This window comes from Microtus oregoni, unplaced genomic scaffold, assembly GCF_018167655.1.
Source record: "Microtus oregoni isolate MIOR12 unplaced genomic scaffold, Mior012 000055F_ref0000237, whole genome shotgun sequence".
Classification (NCBI taxonomy): Eukaryota; Metazoa; Chordata; class Mammalia; order Rodentia; family Cricetidae; genus Microtus; species Microtus oregoni.
This window is the reverse complement of record NW_024543831.1, coordinates 11,741,263-11,762,094: the sequence shown is the minus strand read 5'-3', so window position 1 is coordinate 11,762,094 and position 20,832 is coordinate 11,741,263. Positions and strand designations below refer to the sequence as shown.

The 20,832-nt window shown below is 38.7% G+C and overlaps 1 protein-coding gene across 1 annotated transcript in view; it reads right to left on the bottom strand.

Moving 5' to 3' along the window:
- Positions 1-20,832, bottom strand: part of Ireb2 (iron responsive element binding protein 2) — a 42,643-nt gene that overhangs the window by 1,789 nt on the left and 20,022 nt on the right. Inside the window, exons 8-20 of the mRNA XM_041638462.1 lie at positions 20,371-20,510; positions 17,400-17,571; positions 16,150-16,247; positions 13,130-13,246; positions 11,982-12,141; positions 10,952-11,087; positions 9,351-9,435; positions 8,761-8,917; positions 8,311-8,435; positions 4,761-4,865; positions 4,531-4,673; positions 2,195-2,342; positions 1,988-2,110 (exon numbers count right to left, since the gene is read on the bottom strand). Coding sequence (XP_041494396.1) covers positions 1,988-2,110; positions 2,195-2,342; positions 4,531-4,673; positions 4,761-4,865; positions 8,311-8,435; positions 8,761-8,917; positions 9,351-9,435; positions 10,952-11,087; positions 11,982-12,141; positions 13,130-13,246; positions 16,150-16,247; positions 17,400-17,571; positions 20,371-20,510 — 1,709 coding nt within the window. The remainder of the gene's footprint in view (positions 1-1,987; positions 2,111-2,194; positions 2,343-4,530; positions 4,674-4,760; positions 4,866-8,310; positions 8,436-8,760; positions 8,918-9,350; positions 9,436-10,951; positions 11,088-11,981; positions 12,142-13,129; positions 13,247-16,149; positions 16,248-17,399; positions 17,572-20,370; positions 20,511-20,832) is intronic.

The following is a 20,832-nucleotide window of genomic DNA, read 5'->3' as shown; positions in this document are numbered from 1 at the left end:
CAATGCCCCCCCCCAAAAAAAACAGAAACAAAAATCCTTACATTGCTTTGACCACCAAAACAGCTCAAGGGTTAACACTCTGACTCGAAGTAGAACTCTGGGGGCCTTTGGAGAGGTAGAAGGAGGTGGATCTGTGAGTCTCAGGCCAGCCAGAGCTACACAGAAAGATTCTGTCTTAAAAATAATAATAAAAAGGTAACTGACCTGTCAAAAGAATAAACTAGAAATAAGACACTGCTATCAGCATTAAGGTCTGAGTCAGTCTGCAAACTGAGCCCATGAGTTTTGAGATCTAGAAGAGTGAGGACCCAGGAACACTGGAGAACTAATACGCAGTGAACTATAGCTCTACTCTGAGCTAATGTTTATTCTCTAGAAAAAGTGAGCTAGAGAGGCGGTTCTCAAGCTGTGGGTCATGACCTCTTTGGGGTTGAATGACCCTTTCACAGGGGTCTCATATCAGATATTAACATTACAATTCAGAACAGTAGCAAAATTACAGTTATAAAGTAGCAATGAAAATAATTTTATGGCTGGAGGATCACTACAACATGAGGAACTATATTAGATGGTTGCAGTGTTAGGAAAGTTGAGAACCACTAAGCTAGAGGTTCCAGGCTTAAAAATAAGGTTTCTTCACTTAAAAACAACAAAAAAAAAACACTGTCTCAAAGTCTTTTAGGACATTTCCCCCACCTCCTTAATCATGCATTCTTCACCATCTTTGCTCCTCCAAAATTTGAACTGTACAAATGTGCTGTATACTTGTTCAAGTATTGCATGTTTACCTTGTACTTATACAAAAATATAACTTGTTCTGAGACAGGGTCTCTACATAGTCCTGGCTGTCCTAGAATTCACTTTGTAGATCAGGGTGTCCTCAAACTCACAGAGATCCTGCCACTGCCTCTGGAGTGCTTGGATTAAAGGCATGTGTTACCATGCCTAGCTCAAGAAAAAACATTTAAACAAAAACGAGGCACACTGGGGTACTGGGGGGTACATGTGACATGAGACAGGGATGACAGATGAATTGATAACACCAGACTGAAAACAGAGACGGTGTTAACACATGCCTCCTGTGTAGGTCACTGTCCTGGAAGAAAATGATAGACTCACAGAAAATATAGACAGGTTTCTTACTTGGTCAAGGAGTATGATATTTGGCTACCTGAGTCTCTTGACAGAAACGAAGTTAAAGAGGGGTATTACACATGATAATTTTTTTAGACAGACTTCTCCTTTCTCTATATTGCCCCATGCAGATTTCCTTACATATAAAAAGATTTGAGGTTTTATCAAATTCAGAGTAGCAAAATAAAAATATATCATCTAAAATTATTGAAAAAATGTGAGATCCAAATAAGCATATAAAATTCAAATAAACCAAATAAACTTTGAAAATATGTTACCGAGAAAAGAAATATTAAAAATTCTTTTAAGTTTAAGAATATAAAATGATATCTTGCATATCACCATAGAACCTTCATCTGGTGATGGATGGAGATAGAGACAGAGACCCACACTGGAGCACTGGACTGAGCTCCCAAGGCCCAGATGAAGAACAGAAGGAGGGAGAACATGAGCAAGGAAGTCAGGACCGCAAGGGGTGCGTCCACCCACGGAGACGGTGGGACTGATCTAATGGGAGCTCACCAAGGCCAGCTGGACTGGGACTGAACGAGCATGTGATCAAACTGGACTCTCTGAATGTGGCTGACAATGAGGGCAGACTGAGAAGCCAATGATAATGACACCGGGTTTTGATTCTTCTGCATGGACTGGCTTTTTGGAAGCCTAGTCTGTTTGGATGCTCACCTTCCTAGACTTGGATGGAGTGGGGAGGGCCTTGGACTTCCCACAGGGCAGGGCACCCTGGCTTCTCTTAGGATTGGAGAGGGAGGGGGAGTAGAAGGAATGGGAGGGAAATGGAAGGAGGTGTAAATTTTTAATTAAAAACAAGAATATAAAATTTGAGAATCAGTACCAGCAAATAGGGTCCTTTGGCAGCCCAGTCTCTTGAATTTCCTGAACCGTATTTTTTCCCTGCTAAGATTATCAGTGGGATACCTTCTTTCTGGTATAGTTCTGCAGCTTCAAATACATCAAGCTGTAGATTAAACAGACAGAAAAATATTTAATAGAGAAAATGATCCTGTGAGCAATGGCCAAGGCACTCTGTGTACACCCTTACCGTCTGTCCTGATGGAAAATGAATTGTTTTGGGAGCTGGCTTCCCAATAAACTTGTTAAAAAGCTTAATGTTGGCAAAGGTGCCTCTCGTCATCACAGCATCGTTACCTCTTCGGGCTCCGTAAGAGTTGAACTCTCGAGGAGTAAGACTACAAAAGTTATAAAAGACAGTTTTCATGCCAGACAGAAAATAAAACAACTGAGTTGTACAAAACTGTTAAAGGCTGTTGTCTACCTCCCAACCTTAAAATATCTCCAGTTAGTTTAAAACTTGAAAAGATCTCACGAGTTTACCACCAATCTACAAAACCACACAGTTTCTTAGGTAATTGCCCCCATTAATCTGAAGCAAATCTCGGATCTCATTTTCTTTTTAAAAGGCAAGGTCTTAGGTATGTAACCCAGGCTGATCTCAAACTTGCAATACTCTAACCCAGCAAGCAGTTTTAGAATCTAGAACAAAACTATCTCAACAATCAACAACTGATTTTGATTAGCCTCTGATTTTATCTTTTATATAGAAGTATCAATGCTCTGAACTTGTACATTTGTTTTTTTCCAAGGCAGGGTTTCAGTGTGTAGCCCTGGCTGTCCTGGAACTTTCTCTGTGGACCAGGCTGGCTCGATCTCAGAGATCTGCCTGCCTCTACCTCCCAAGTGCTAAAGGCATGCACCACCTCTACCTGGTTTTAAAAAAAACTTTTTACTTCAGGATATAGTGGTGTAGACTAGTGGTTCTCAACCTTCCTAATGCTGAGACCCTTTAATACAGCTCCTCTTATTGTGGTGACTCCCAACCACAAAATTATTTCTTTTGCTACTTTGTAACTATAATTTTGCTACTATTATGAATCATACTATAAATATCTGTGTTTACTGGTGGTCTTAGGTGACCCACATGAAAAGATTGTATGACCCCCAAAGTGGTCTGGACCCACAGGGTGAGAAGCACTGGTGTAGATTCTGGGTGTCATATTTTCAGGAAACTTTAAAGTGATGAGAACTACTAGATTAGTAATACAAAACTATATATTTAAAAGAAGTGGTAACTGGCTTTCTTTGTGGAAGATGCATCACCAGGATGGAAATCATAGTCAAAAAATATTAGGAGGAGAGGGTAGCCAGATGGCTGAGTAGGTAAGGCACTCGCTGTGAAGCCTGACTAGAGTATGGGTTCCCAGGGTACAAGGAAGAGAACTGACTTGCACGTTTACACACAAATATATATTAAATAAAAATACAGTAGGATTAGACAAAACTTTGTAATAAAAGTTATAGCATGAATCTGTCAAATCAAGCTTCATAGCTCCGATTTTTATAAAGCATTTCAATAAAAAACCTTATCATTTGAATCTCTCAAGCAACAAATAATGTCTAAAAACTAATCAATACAGCAAATAAGTTTTCTATCTAACACCAAAATAGTTGTTCAGTGAGAGCAACTCCACATTATTTCTCATACAGAAATGAAACAATACCTTTCTAGTTTTAAATTTTATCTCTGTGGCTCAGTAGTTAAAATTGCTTGCTGTTCTTACAAAGACCTGAGTTCAGTTTCCAGAAGCCAAGTCAGGAAGCTCACAGCTGTAGTTTTCAACTCCAGCTCCAAGGGATTCAAAGTACCCTTTTCCTGACTCCACTGGCAATACATAAGTGGCTCAGGCACAATCACGTGCACGCGCACACACACGCACACGCGCACACACAACACACACACACTACAGCTTTAAAAAAATTAGCAATTCACATTTGATTCTGACAGTCTTTGTTACTGATACATGTCAATCCTAGCCTCACTACTCCATAGCTTACAGCCCCACAAAGCACGCATTTGTTACACTTTAATGATGGAAAGTTGTTTAGAACCAAAAGGTCAGGGTCCATTTGGTGAGTCAAACTAAGCTTGATTATTGCATCTAATCAGTTATGTCTTCAGACTATAAAGGCTTTGTTTGTCTGAATAAGGGCTCAATTAAAAACAGTGACTTTAATTTCTAACAGTATAAGGAAAGAGCTCCTGCTGAAGACAGTGTGCTAACAATGAGGTCCTTAAGATAGTATGTTATTTACAGGACATAGGAATAGGACCAAAAGAAGTCTCTTGCTGGGTGGTGGTGGCGCACGCCTTTAATCCCAGCACTCGGGAGGCAGAGGCAGAGGCAGGCGGATCTCTGTGAGTTCGAGACCAGCCTGGTCTACAAGAGCTAGTTCCAGGACAGGCTCCAAAACCACAGAGAAACCCTGTCTCGAAAAAAAGAAAAGAAAAAAAAGAAAAGTCTCTTATTAATGACTGAGTAAGAAGGTAAAGCAACACAGGGGAACCGTGGACACACATACCCTCTGTTTGTTAAATACTTAGCGGCAGCACTACTTCTAGCAATACTTCCAGCAGGTGATATGTGATCTGTAGTGACAGAGTCTCCCAAATACAGTAAGACATGGGCATTTTCAATAGGCTGGAGTATGGATGGCTCTTTGGTCTAAAAAGAGAAAATTCAAAACTCTGAACTCTTCTTCTTTTAAACTGTAACAATCTCTAAAAGCTCGAGCAGTACACTAGTACTTACAAGTTTATCAAAGAAGGAAGGGCATCTGATGTAAGTAGACTTCATGTCCCATGGAAACAGCACCGACTCTGGTGCTTCTAAGGAATTCCATCGTTTATTTCCCATCTGCAAATGAAGTTTGGATGAATGGATCAAAATAGGAAAAGAGACTTTAAAAAATATCCATAGATAAGACTGAAGGAAAACAAGTCTTGTCCACTTGAAGAATCATGACATTTTTGGACAGAATAAACAGACTTCCTTTAAAACTTTCAACTCAGCCGGGCGGTGGTGGCGCACGCCTTTAATCCCAGCACTTGGGAGGCAGAGGCAGGCGGATCTCTGTGAGTTCGAGACCAGCCTGGTCTACAAGAGCTAGTTCCAGGACAGGCTCCAAAACCACAGAGAAACCCTGTTTCGAAAAAACCAAAAAAAAAAACAAAAAACAAAAAAACAAAAACAAACTTTCAACTCACCAAATTTTCAGGAGCAATTTTGAGAGATAAGTTTCAATGTAAACAAATATAAATACTTCATAGAACTGCTCCATCCCCACTAAAAAACTGAAAAAGACATATATGTGTACGTATACTCACACTCTGCAAAAAATTTTTATGTATGGTATAATGTTAATCTTTAGAAATGTCACAAAAAAAGGGTTTTTTTTTTGTATTTTGGTTTTTTTACTGTTTAAAGGCAAGACTAACAGGTAGTCTTAGTATTTTTTTAAACTCCATTTCTCATCAATCTCCACTGCTACCTCAATGATTCATTCAACCAAAAGCTTTGACTATTTGACTTGAACTTTCTGATACTACATTCCTTATCAACTCTCTCTCAAAATAGTAGACTGAGTAGGTTAGAGACAACTCAAAGGTTAAGGGCACTGGCTGCTCTTCCAGAGGACCCAGCTTCAATTCCAAGCACCCACCTGGCAGCTCACAGCCATCTGTAACTCAAGTTCCAGGAGCTGAGAGCCCCATCTTCTGGCCTTTACAAGCATCAGGCATCCACATGCTATACAAACATGTACACAGGCAAACACTCAGACATAATTTCCTTTTTCTGTATACATTTAACATAATGTTCAATTTATATAATTCTTTTCTTTTCTTAGAGACAGAGCCCTGCTATGTAGTCTTGGGTGACCTGTAGCTAACTCACTGCAACAGAGCAGGATGACCTCAAACTCACAGTGATTCACTTATCCCTGGTCCAATACTATGAATAAAGGTGTAATTCCAGCACGTGGGCGGCAGATGCAGGTGGATCTCTGTGAGTTCGAAGCCAGCCAGGTCTACAGAGCTAGTTCCAGAACACCAAAGGCTATACAAAGAAACCTTGTCTAAAAAAAAAGAGTGTGTATCACTACACCCAGCTTTCTTTTTGAGTCAGCCTCACAGTGTAGCCGAGGTTGGCCTGGGAACTAACTCATGATGTATGCCAAGCCAGCTTGAAATTTATGGTTATCTTCCTGCCTCAGCTTCCTGAGTGCTAGGATTACAGAAATCTGCATAGCTGGCTCCTGAGTATTCTTTCTACAGTTCACTGCCTCTCTGATGGGAAAATGCTTTTCTTTGTTCAATGATGTGTCTAAACAGCTACAAGAGGAACTGCCACACAATAAGGCATTTTCTGAATGTTTATATACTACTTTGAACATAAAGTCTGCATAAATGTATTTGCTCATTTGTGCACAAAGGCAAGACAAATTAAAAAAAAAAGTTAGTTATAGGACTAACTTTTATAGTTATAGGACTGCTCTCTGTCCTATAGAGGTAAAGCAATGGCCAGGATTTTAGTGACAGTAAGGTCCATTATTTGTTCTTGCTTATTTTGATTTTTGAACTATCTGAATGGAATGACAAACATTTCCATAAGTAACTCAAAATCAATTGGAATATTCTAGATATTCCTCTTCATAATTAGCAATTCCAGATATAAAATAGCATTCAAAACTATGAATTCACCAGAGATATTTGCACATCTATGCTTACTGAAACAACAGTAGCCTGTTTATAATAGAACTAGCCTGGATGACCATCAACAGATGAAGAAAATAGGCTTTTTATAACAGTGGTATTTTTATTATGGCGTTAAAAAAATGGTTAATTGTGGGGAAAATGGATGGACTGATGATCATCATTTTAAGTGAAATAAGCCAGGCTCAGAAACGGTAACTAACTTATTCTCTCTTACATGTAGAATCTAGATTCAAATATAATAGTAGAAACAGGACTATGTGAAGGGGCTGAATACGAGATGGTGATATGAGTAAAAATAAAGACAAATATCACACATGTGAAACAGACTTATGTGCGTGTGCATGCGTGTGTGCCTGTGTGTGTGTGTGTGTGTGAGGGGGAGGAGAAATTGTTTAAGAAAATGGAACTAGAGCTGGGCGGTGGTGGCACACACCTTTAACCCCAGCACTTGGGAGGCAGAGACAGGCATATCCCTGTGATTTCGAGGCCAGCCAGTCTACAGAGCAAGCTCCAGGGCAGGCTCCAAAGCTACAGAGAAAAAGAAAAAGGAGCTACAGACCATTAAGTTAAGAAAAGCAAGCCAGATTCAGAAACATATATATTTCACATTTTTTGTCTTATGTGGAATCTAGATTTCAAAATAAAATATGTCAAAAGCATGACATTCAGCCTAGTTTGAGGGGTTCAACAGATAGAAGAACATGTTATAGTGTCTATGTTTAAAGCTGTAAAAGAAAAGGCAGAGGTAAGAGTAGGAAGATAGATTAGTAAGTACGTCACTTGACACTGATTCTGAGTTTGGATCCCCAGAAGCCATGTAAAGCAGGACACAGGCTGCAATCCCATCAGTCTTATGGATCAAGTAGGAGGTGGAGATTAGAGAATCCATAGCTTGTGGGTCAGTTAGGCTGGCAGAGGCAGCAGCAAACCATGAGCTTTTCTCACTATGGTGGAAGGTGAAGACGAACACCCATGGTTGTTCTCTGACCTCCACACATGCCGTGGTCCACACAGGCTCACATTCATACACATGAACAAACAACCACCATTCACACGCAAGATTTTAAAATGTCTGCATGAACACACATAGATATGAAAGAGGGGGTACTGTGTGGGGGGAGAAAGGAGACCAGCAGGAGACAGTGGGGACAAGAGAAGAGTAGTGCACGAGTAAAGTCCAATGATACAAACATGAAAACGTCATAAAGAACATTAACCCCTTATGAAACAGAGTCTCACTGTGCAGCCCTGGCTGGCCAGGAACTCAGAGATGCTCTGACTCTGTCTTCTGAGTGCTGGGATAAAAGGCCTGGTGTTTTTAATGGTACACACGCGCGCACACATGCTTTAAAAAAAAAAATTCAGCCATAAAAAATGAAATGTTCAAAATTTAAAATTTTCATTCTGCTTAGAAAGCAAAGACACATAGCTCATGCCTATTATCCTAGCACTGAGGAGGCTGAGGATTGCTGAGCTCACAAGTTACTGTGGACTATTAAGGAGTGGGTTCCCAGCTAGTATGAGTTAGTGAACCTTACTTCAAAATAAAGAACAAAACTAAAAACAAAGCCCCATAAGACTCTTACCTCTACCTTCTCTTTTAGAGCTCTAAACATGGACAAAACAACATGTTCTTCTTCTATCTGATGAACTTCTTCTCGACTAGGCCAAATGTCATGCAGGTAAATTCCCTTGCCCGTAGAGTCAGTACCTGCTCAAAATTTTAACACGGTATTCAGTATACATGTTAGAACAACACAAAACCAACACCTCAAAGTACTTCTATTTTTTCATAGACAAGTCACAGAAATAAGTAATTAACAGGGTGTGCTTCAGGGTTAAATATTGAGAACTAATGACATACACAGCTCAAGTTCTCCACATCGACATACGCATTAATAACAAGATGGATGGTGAACGGAAGTAACAAGCATTGCATGTTTTCTTTCATATCAAGACTCTGGTTTTAACAACTTCTGGGAGGAAGTACGCACAGAATACATATAAACACACAGATAATATATAGGAAAACACACCTAAAGGCTCTGTCTGGAAATCTATATTCACTGTGCCTGCTATGGCATAAGCCACCACTAAGGGTGGAGAGGCAAGATAATTGGCACGAACACAATCACAAAGTCGACCTTCAAAATTTTTGTTTCCAGATAAAACTCCACAGGTAACCAAATCACCCTGAAGGGAAAAACAAATATGCTTGATTCTGAGAGCCAGACAATCAAAAAACAAATCACTAAGCTTTAAGTGCACAACTATAAATCTTATAAATTCTAATGATTCTTTACACTACTAAAGAATTATTATAAAAATATAGAAGTAATTCTTTATATCAATTTAAGATCCACAAGTTACTCATTCCAAGAGTTGGAAGTATAAATATCAACACACACACCAATGCACACTTTCTGTAACTTACTAACAATATATAGTAAAAACTAGTTGGGGCAACTCTCAACGCTCATACCCCTGCTCTTCAGTGTGTCCTAATTCTTGTTTCTTTTACTTAGCACCTCTTTCTTAATCTTGGTGCTTAAGCAGATATTAAAGTATCTTTTTAAAATTAAACAAAAATAAAAAAAGCACTTAGATGTGCTAATCCACATTTTACCTGTTTTACTGCACTCAAAACAGCTTCTGATAAAGGTGCTGTATTTCCCACACATGTTGAACATCCATAGCCAACTATGTCAAATCTGCATTTAAAAAGTGAAGCGTGAGTGGAGAGCACATCATATTTGTAAAGAAAGGACAAGATTACTCAAAAATTACTTGGGAGTAGAATAATTACCATCAACACATTAATTTCACAACATTTTGAACATTCAAGCCTCACTACTGCATGTTCTTTGTACTGAATGCAAATCTTAGAAGAGCCAACATATCTACAGCACCTGTACTAGATCCAAAGTATTTATCACACACCAGATAGCTCCTATAAGTATGCTGTGTTTCCACTTGAAAGGCATATTTAAAACTCTAAAGTGTCAATATGAACTCACTATAGCAGGTCCATCAAAGGCCCTCTAGTAGAGTAACTTATTCAACTCTGAACCAACTAGACCTAAAAAAAAATACCTGACTCCAATTCCAACATAAGACTACAAACAAAATCCTCTAAGTTACTTTAGTTGCTGTTCTAGAAGCAAAATAAAGAAATCTAAAATTTGAGGCTTTGAAAAGAACCCATAATTTACTTAAGAATATTATGTTCTAAAATTAGACTACTGTCAACTTCTTTATAGAAGAAACATAAAAATTAAGTTTAAGATTCACAGACAAATTACCCAACATATTGTAGACCCAATAACTTTGTAAAATCTGAACTAAAGCAATCTGTTCAATTTTTTTTTTTTTTTTTGAGACAGGGTTTCTCTGCATAGCTCTGGCCATCTTGGAACTCGATCTATAGACTGGCCTCAAACTCAGAGATCTGCCTGTCTCTGCTTCACAAGCGCTGAGATTAAAGGTGTGTTCCAACCACCGCCCAGAGACAATCTTTTAATTAAAATCAATGCAACTTGTATTATTTTACTCTTTTCTGAACTAAAGATGACTCATGAGAATTAGGCATTCCTCACTGTGACTTGGTTTCCCCTGTCCTGACTTCCAAGTGTCTTACTCATCATGACATATTTGCAATGAACATCTGAGCGGCAGGCATGAGACTGTGATAATGGCAAGGTAAAGAGTGAAGCGCTCTAGACGGGCCTGAGCATGGCAAACATGGCACCGAGGGTTTGCCTTTTATCTTTCCTTCTCTCCCTTGCTAAACACCGTTAAACTACACTCTAAAACCTAGAACCCAAGGTCCGTTCCCTTTATAATGGCCACTGGCTCATTCTAAACACCAAAGTCCAACAATCAAAATTCATTATTTGTCTAGTACATCTAATCAGGACTTAACAGCTCACCCAAGCAGACTCCCCCTTTTTCTCCTTAAAAACTCACTCTTGCAATAAAATAAAATAAAATAAAATAAAAAATGCTTGCTTACTGCTGCTTGCAGTCTGCCTTTGCAGCCCTACCCCCACCACTTGCCCCTCCAGGTAATAAATCTTTAGTGCTGATGACTGGTCTGGATGTGTCCTGTGGTGACTTAAGAGGGCCATCTTCTCTTACAACAAGTAATATTTTTTTGTCTTTATCTTCTCTTGTTGTTTCTCAAACACATTTAATACCTGGTGAACACCAACAGTAAATGTAACTTACCCCAGCTTGCTAAGATAGGGTAACACTCCACTTGAACTGAGGTAATGCGTAACCATCCCACTGCCTGGAGATAAACTTGTTCTTATATAAGGTTTAACTCGCAAGCCAGTTTCAACAGCCTTCTTAGCCAAAAGACCTGTAAAATCAAAAAACAATGACTAAGACAATATACCCTTTCCTCCTTCACATTAGAATAAAAACCAAGAAAAGGGTGTGATTACTCTCAGACTACAATTTATAGTAAAATCTCAAACTCATAAACTTTCTATCATTACTACTGTACATTTTAATCACTGAAACTGAATTGAAATTTTTAGTAGATAAAATAGTCACCACGTTGTTAAGTTATTGGGATGGGCAGACACATTGGCATCACAAAAATATAAAAAAAAAAAGAATATTCACATACAGCAATTGACTGAATAAAAAATGCCATAATCATAGTAAATAAAGAGCAATTTAATATCGATTATACATAGTTGTACAGACATTAAGAATTGTCACTGTAAGTCGGGCGGTGGTGGCGTGGGCCTATAATCCCAGCACTCGGGAGGCAGAGGCAGGTGAGTTTGAGGCTAGCCTGGTCTACAGAGCTAATTCCAGGACAGGCTCCAAAGCTACACAGAGAAACCTTGTCTTGGGGGGCGGACGATGACTGTCACTGTGTATACAAACTGACATTAATTGCTAATGATCCCTCACTTGCATAACTTTGAGTGGGATCAAGTATACTGTGATATTACGTGGTAGGAAAAAGTCCAAGCAATACCTGTGGTACTTCTAAATTTACTAAAGACAGATACAATTTAAAATTAGTAGATATGTAAACTACCGTTTTCAAAAGCTACCTTTTGTGTAATAAAAACATTATACATCAAACTCAAGGTCCTAACAACTTAATTAAAAATTTCAGTGCCTCTCAATGGAAAACAAATATGGATACATCATATAAGGAAGAGAAATAAATATAACAGAAAAACAAACAGTAATTTACAAGAGAGAATAATTGTGGTCATAAATACCAACCTACCTGCAGCAAGCATGACAGACGGGTTACAATTATTGGTACAACTGATAACTGCAGCAATGACCACGGATCCATGGGACAGCTTATACTCATTTCCATCATAATGAATAGAGACAGTGTCACTTTGTTTTTCTGCTGCAACTTGAAAACCTTTAAATCCAACCTATAAATTTGCATGTAGATATTACTGACTTTGCAGAGGAAAGAGTGACAGAGAACACAGTGTGGACACCTGACACCTCAGCGTTGTAACAGTTGAAATTCTACTATGACATAGAAAGTCTACACCACTCAGAAGTGCAACTCATCTTAAGATGATCTGAATAGTTACAAGAGGAGCCTAGTGATGCTCAGAAGCAACACTTTTATATCAAGTGACTGCAGCCAACCTCCCAGAGCCAGTCCTAACTCACACATTCCCTATTCATTCCTGTTTACAGGCATTCCCAAAACATGGTAGAAACTCTTCCTATTCTAAAGATCTGCACCAAAGGACTCAAGTGTGTGAGTGCAGAAGAGAGGAACAAGATTTGCTAAGTTAGTAAGTACTGAAGCTGCCCAACTGGAACACATCAATTCATCAGAGAAATTTCTTCTGAATGAGTTTAATGTATTCCAAATAAAAAGTAAAGAAACTATAAAACAAGGCGTGGGAGACAAGGCCAACTCTGGCTTTTCCTAATAAAACAGAGCAAGACATAAGACCAAATATGTAACTCTCAAGACAAAAAATAGAAACCCCCAAAGCCAGGTTATTCAGTTTTTGTTTTTTGTCAGATTCTATGAGAATAATTACAGTGTGGTGACGTCTTCCTAGCACTGACGCCGCCCAACAAAATGTCCTTCACTGATGGAGATGGTCAGACTGTGCTGACAGACTCAAGGCAGGCCACATGTAGCTGATTGATAGTGAAAGGTGACTACTGTGACTAAGAAGTATAACTTTATACACTTTTGATTACTTTCAATAAATATAATCCAAACTCCGACCCTCAGAGTGGAGTTGAAGAATAAGCTCAATGAATGACTGACAGAAGAAAAAAGAGGTTGTTGGCATATGCCATAATGTACACTGAATATGAAATAGTCCCAAATCCTGATGGTCCTTTACTACTTAGCACACAGCATAAAAGTAACAATAAGTAACTTACCTTTTCATTTAAGCAAGCCTGAAAATCACTTTTCATATCTGTTATAGCAACTCTATCCTGAGGCCTCTTTGGACCACTGACAGATGCAACTATTGAATTCAGATTAATCTGTATCACCTGGGAAAAGATTGTAGGGACAGAGATCAGAATTTCTAAGTAGAGATATAAAAGCAAACGCTACTTTTTAAAATAGATGAGTACATTTACATTTTTCTTAACACAGCTTATGAAAATCACGGTTCCTCAAATGTCTTTTTTTTCTCCTACAGATATAAATAGTGTCCAAGGGGCTGGGGATGCAGCTCAGTTGCTGGTGGGCTTGTCTTAGCATGCGTAAGGCCCTGGAATCCACCTGAGGACCACACGGGATCAGACTTGATGGTGCACTGTCTGTAATCCCAGCACTCCAAAGGCAGAGATAGGATGATCCTAAATTCAAAGTCATCTTCCTATATAACGAACCAGCCTGGGCTACATAAAGACTGTCCTAAAAGAACAACAAAACCAAAACCACTGTCACAGCGGATGCCTGCACAATACTGAAGCAGAAGCTCTGCTAATCACCAACTCACTGCTTCTGAGTTCTGACTCCACTCGTGCCTTACTCTGAGATCACAAAGTTAACGGTGAGTAAACATTGCCCCCAGTCACCTCACACGTGATGGCTGGTCAACAGAATGTGTGCCAAAGCACAGAAAGGTTTTCTTTCTCTCCGGTTCTAGATGACCTTGCTGCTAGGTTCCTATGAGTAGTAGGCTTCTATTACTTGGTTAAAAATCATTAGTTTTGTTAACATCTCAGTTGCACACTAGCTATTTCCCTCTCCAAATATTTATCGTTTCTTTTGTGTACTTTATTGTACGAGGTTAGATAAATTTGAAACTTCCTCTTCATGACAGCCTCTTCACTGTTTAATAGCCAAGCTTATTCTGACTGATCCTATTTTGATTTAAAGGATTCAAATAATCCTAGTCTTTGATCTAAGTAAACACTGAAGGAATTTATTATTTTTTTAAAGATTTAGTTTTATTTTAAATGTATGACTATTTGCCTGCACTGTATGTATGTGAATCACATGTGTATCTGGTACCTGCAGACATCAGTAGAGGCTGTCAGATCCCTTGGAACTGGAGTTACAGTTACGAGACATCATATGGCTGTGGGGAACCCACTTGGGTCCTCTAAGAGAGCAGTAAATGCTTCTATCCACTAAGTCATCTCTCCAGCTCAAGAAGTTCCTTTTGAAATCAACATCTTGATGGATTTTAGCTTTACTTCCAACTATTGTCAAGAGTTTACATGGTGGAGGAGTTTATTTTTTTAAAAATGTTCATGCTATGCAGCCCAGGTTGGCCTTGAACCATGTAGCCCAAACTGACTTTGAATTTACAATCCCCTTCTCACAGCTTCCAGAGTCCTGGGATTCCAAGTGAGAACCAGTACACTCTGCACAGCCAGTTTTTTTTTTGTTGTTGTTGTTGTTGTTTATTTGTTTGAGGTATAGTCTCAAGCTGTGCTGGCTGACCTTAAACTTACACAGTTGAGCTGAGGATGCCCTTGAACTGATTTTCCTGGCTACAGCTCTTTGTAGGTGTGGGTAACCAAGTACTGGAGACTGGACCCAGGGCTTCATGCATGATAAACACTCTTATCTTATACTAAGGGAGCTGCATCCTGCTGTTAGCTGGAGTGTTTTTCAGTAAACAATCAATGCAACTTTACTCTACTTGTCATTTTTCAGAACTGTGGACAATGCACCAGATTCAACAGAAATCAAAGGAGAAAGAAAATGTAAGAGAAGTTAAAAGATTTTTCCAGAATCTTGAAAATTCGATGTCTAAGTCTTTTATTCTGGCTTTTAAGGCTGTTCTAAAAAAAGCCAGCTGTGGTGGCTTACACTTCAAATCAAGAGACCATGGTAATAGAACAGCCTCAAACACGAGAACAGCCTGGGCAATTAGTGACTTCCTGGTCACTCCAGAGGGAGACCCTTCTGTAGACAAACCAACTTCCTCATGCCATATTCTGCTCTCCCCCATCTGACTTTTTCTCCATTCTACAAACTAGGAAAACAAAGCTCCTGCCTTCATGGAACTGACTCTGCTCTAGGTTAGGGGTAAGACAGATATGTAGGTATTCAAATTGTGTAAAATAGCAACATGCTGGGAAGAAAACAAAGGTGAGTGAAAAAGATCCCCACCCCAGGAAAGGCAAAATCATAATGCCAAATTGTTATAAATCCTTGGTATATTGTCCTTAAAAATAATTTTATTAAAACTAACCTTCCTGAATGTAAATTCTACCTATGGCACAAAAAATATCCAATAGATAAGAATTAAAAGTATCTTTAACATTTAAGACCACATAAAAATAGAATAGTACAAAGTATTCATAAACTAGAGAAAGACATCACAAAAACTGAAATTGGCTGAGCAGTGGGTATATTAACAGTGTTCATCATGAAGCAGAAAAAAAAAGAATTAAGAATTGATATTTTGAATACTTAAAAAGTTAGACTGGGAGCTGGTGAGATGGCTCGGTGGTTAAAAGCATATACTTCTTACTCTTTTATAAGACCCAAGTTCTGTTCCCAGCACCCATGTAACTCTAGATCCAGGGTATCTGGTATTCCTGTGGGCACCTGCACTCAAATATATATTTGCTCCCATAATTAAATATAAATCAAAATGGTAGATTTCACAAAATGTTGCAAAATTTACTACCACCAGAATCTATGTAAATGTCATTATAAAATAAAAATGGGTCACAAATGGGATTTCGTATTAATAGCTATCACTCATTGAGTCACAAGTGGCATTTCTTATTTGCAGTTAGCACTTGTCAAGCACTTACTACGTGACTGGAACTGTTCTACAAATCTGCATTTAACTTAAGAACTCTAAGGGGTACAGCACTCAGTTACCTAGCTACTAAGTACTTAGAACTAGGATTCAAACGGAAGTGGTTATGCACAAACACTCATCCTTCTTATTACTCCTAGGAAAGTTACTTTCATATACCTGAGAATATTCAGGTTCTGAAGAAGTTTCATCATTTCGAAACAATTTCACAGCTTTAAGGTATTTTTCCATTGACTCAAGTTTGGTTTTGTCAAAACCTAAAAGAGAAAACAGTAAAATAAGATGTAGTAAAGAATCCCGAGACCCTAAAGATAGGATGTGAAACTGCACTGGTGGGCAGGGGCCACTTACTTACCTGTTTACTTGACCTTGTCTTCTGCTCTACTTACCAGAGTCCAGACTGCATGAAGGAACCGCATGGGCACACTACATGACACATATGAACGGATGGGCTGACAACCCTCCCTGAGCCCACAGCTGACATTCATATAAGTAAAGTCTTCAGGATTCCAGGCCTCAGCTTGTGAACTGGGCAGCTGAGGCCCTAGACACAAAGCAGCAAGTTCTTCCTGCTGTGCCTTGTCTGAACTCCTTGACCCACTAAAACCATGAGGCAATAAATGATTATTGCTAAGTTTGTTTTTGAGTGGCCAGGACCCCGTGGCATAAGACAAGTGCTCTACCAGAACCAAACAGCCTGACCATTGTTTTGTAAGCCACAAAATTTTAGGCTTTATTTGTTTTTTTTTAACTATTTAGCAAACAAACAAAACAGTAGTGTCCTACCTCAGATTAGTAAGTGAATAATGAGGTAAGCAGAGCTGGGGTGCAATATGACAGTTCAACACTAACAAGGGTCAAGGGAGATGTGCTCATAAGGAACACACCTGAGAGTAGGGTACCATCTTTCTCAAAAAAAGCATTGCTTTTCTCGTGAATGCTCTACCATCAAATCCTGATGAAAAAGTTTTGCACTTTCCAGAAAACCCTCTTTTCAAGGGCCTGTTGATCCACTCACTGTATCATTCTGAAGGTAGCTTCTATAGTCATCAGGGTGACCAAACACCCTCGCCAATCAAGCTTCACAAAGATCTTGAACCTGAAACCCTACTTCACACTCGAAAACTCTAGTCTGGTTGCTCCTCTACTAAATATAGATAGCAAGGTTGTTCTTTGTGAGGCAAAGGTGAAGTGAGCATCAATGTTTAAGTACTTCCTTTACCATGTTGTCTGTGGCTCATAAGGGACTAGGGTTTGAGGACTCTTTAGAGGTATCTATTGAGATTTGAGTGTTACTGTTTCAAAACAGGACAGTTTCATAAACATTCACTAGCACATATGACTGTAATTTGTTATAAAGTATTGTCAAGCAGCTATTTTGCAAATACAATCATTTTATATTCTCTTACCTGTATGTTCTAAATGTCGTAGTGTCACATTGTCAACAGGGAAAAAGCTGAGGATAGCACCATATTCTGGACACATGTTTGCTATAGTAGTTCGATCAACGATAGATAATTGTGAAACTCCACTTCCAAAAAACTCAACAAACTTTCCAGCCACTCCTACTTGCCTGAGGTGCTTTTAGGGATATACAGAAACAACACAATATCAGCAATGATAAAATCAGCATGGATTTCTAACCAATACTAATGATAAGGTCTTTTATCGTATGGAACAAACTCATTTCAGTTTACTGGTATTTTAAGATAAGCAGTAAATAGAAGAGTGGTCTGTGTTTAAAAAAAAAAAAAAGAGCTGGGTATACCTTAATCCCAGCTCTTAGGAGGCAGGGGCAGGAGGATCTCTACAACAGCCAGAGCTACATGGTGAAACATTGTTTCAAAAACATAAAAAAAAAAAAAAATCCCTAAATGCTCAGAAAAACAATTTTAATATTAATGTCTCTGAAATCAGAGATATCTTAGATTCCTCAGGATGCCTACATAGCTGGCAAGCACTTTTTCTTCATAACAGTACATAAAACAATGGTGTTCTAACCACTGCTGGCATCCTGTAAAGTTTATGAAATAATAATATACTTACGAGAGACACCATATAGTGGACTTAAAACTGTATGCTGCTATACAAAATTCTTCAAATTATTAGTATTGGATCAAATATTTACAGCAACAGTATTATAAGTAAATTCATTTTGGTCAGATTTAACATGATTTAAAACTGAATTCCTCCAAAAATTATTCTTCATTATTACCAAGTAACTAAAACAACTTCTAATCTTAGTTTGCTTTTATTATTTATTTTCTTTTTACTTTACAAGTGTGGACACTTTTGCCTGAATGTATGTTTATGAACCACATTTATGCCCTCTGACTGCGGAAGCCAGAAGAGGGTGTTGGATCTCTTGTAACTGGATTCTAGGTCCCTGATCTCAGTTTTAAAGATAAAAAGAAAAATTAGGGGAGCTGAAGAGATGGCTCAGTGGTTAAGAGTATGTACTTCTCTTCCAGAAGATCTGAGTGTGGCTCCCAGCACCCACATTAGGTAGTTCACAATGGTCTTTTAACTACAACCCCAGAGGCCCTGACACCCTTTCTTGGCCAGTATGGACACAGCATTCATGTACACAAATGCATACATGGACTCAGATATGCAAGATTAATATAAAAAATAAAATCTTTGAAAAAGAAAAGAAAAATAAATTAGGTTAAATGTTATCATCTTTAAATATGTACTTGGGAAATGAGATGGTTAATTCTATAAAGACCATAAAAAGAGAAGAACCTCAACAGAGAAATAATATATACAATAAATACAAATAGATAAGAATTCTCTCACAATAAGCTGTCAAATCACACAAGCAGTAATACTGTCAATTAAGAACAGACAACAAGAATCACTATCACTACTGAGAAGGTGGCACTGCTCTTTCACCTTGAGGAGCAGCTCCAAAGCTGTCTCATCAATAACTCAGACAACACTGCTGAGGAGAGCAGCCCACACTGCAATGATGAGAGACACATGTCTCAAGTGCAACTATTTTTCAAATGAAACTTGGTTAGTGAAAAGTAGAAAAACTAGACTGCAATATCACAACTTAATATTCAGCATACTAAACATATATAGCCAGTACTACTTCAAAGTATGCGAAAACAGACAATGGAGAAGTCTGACTATCACATTTCTATCACAGACTGTTCCAAAGCATTGCTTAATAATTTTTGTCTTAAGCTTTTTTTGGGGGGGAGGGGGGTAAAAAAATAGGGAGGAGGGTCAGACAGCTCAGGGTGTTAAGGTACTTCCCACCAAGGCTGATGAGCTGAGTTTGGTTCCTCAGACCCACATAGAAGAAAGCCAACTTCTGAAAGTTGTCTTCTGACTTCCACATGTAAGTCACGGCACCCATATGTACCCACACTCATACACAAATATGTAATATAATAAAAATACTTTTTAAAATTGGGGATAGACACTGGAGAAATGGCACAGTTGGTAAAGTGGTAAAACTGTTGGCTTTGTAAGCACAAGGGCCTCAACTTGATACCCAGAACCCGACTTCAACAAGTCAAGCATGGCAGCATATGCTGTGACCCCAGTGCTGGAAAGGTGGATCCCTAGCCAGCACAGCCTACTTAGAGAGATCCCAGCCCAGGCCAATGAGAGATTCTGTCTCAAAACAAAGGCACCAAAAGAACAACTATGGGTGATGCCTCTTGCACTTGCAAAAGCATGAACACGGATATATACATACACATGCACACACAAAAATTACTTTTTGGAGTCTGGCCTCTTATTTTATGATCCTCTTGTCTTAGCCTCTTGAATGCTGGGATTATAGGCATGTGCACCACACCTGACTTCTTAATTAAAATGCCAAGTATTACATTTTGTTGTTGTTTGGTATGTCCTGGAACTTGATATATTGAACAGGTTAGCCTCCAATTCACAAAGAGCTACCTCCCATGTGCTGGGATTAAATGCCTGTGCCACCACCACCTGGCTTAACGTAACATTTTAAAAACCCAAGTGGTCAACAAGTTATTTATTGAGGCAATAATGCATAACTGTCAAGGGCAAGGACTCCTGGGTCTGAAGCCTTGATCTACTACTTAGTATTGAGCCCTGTGCTCCTTTGATAAATGATGAGGCTGTATGTATTTTCTGCTCAGTTAAAATAATTACAACAGTAACTCACCCATAAGCTTATAATACAGTTATTTAATAAATGTGTTGACAGGTAGCAAGTACATAATGACCTTTTATGTACTTCCAAGCATATATTATGTTACATTTAATGTAATTACTATGGTAACTTTATGATATAGCTAGTGATGTGAGAACTAAGGATGGAAGCATAAATTCAAATCTGGGCTCTCGTGGGGCTGCTCCACTTACATAACAACTAATATTTGAGCTTACCTTTGTAATGCCAAGGACAATATCTATGGATGTAACAAAAGTGTTGGACGAGCCAGTTAGCTCACATCCAACCACCTCTGGTAAAGTAAGAGTAACTGGCAGGCCAAGCATAACTGCTTCTGTTTCAATGCCTCCAACTCCTGTTAAGAAGGACAAGTACATCAGCAAAGGACATTTAACGACAATTCAGATTAGCCATCTTCCATTTTCAAATCTCCCACATCTCACGAGTGTGACTCACACGGCATCTTACAAGGAGCTGCCACATTACTATCACTGTGGACTTTGGACCTGAACCCTTTATAAAGGATGACTCCACTTACTTAATTGAAAAAACTGGTATTTTTATCCTAATATTAAATTTAAAAAGCATTTTCTGAGAATGTTATGAACTGTTCAATGACCAACAAAACACCTGGATAAGAATACAACCCAGCTTGTGCCTTAGTATCACGAACTGAA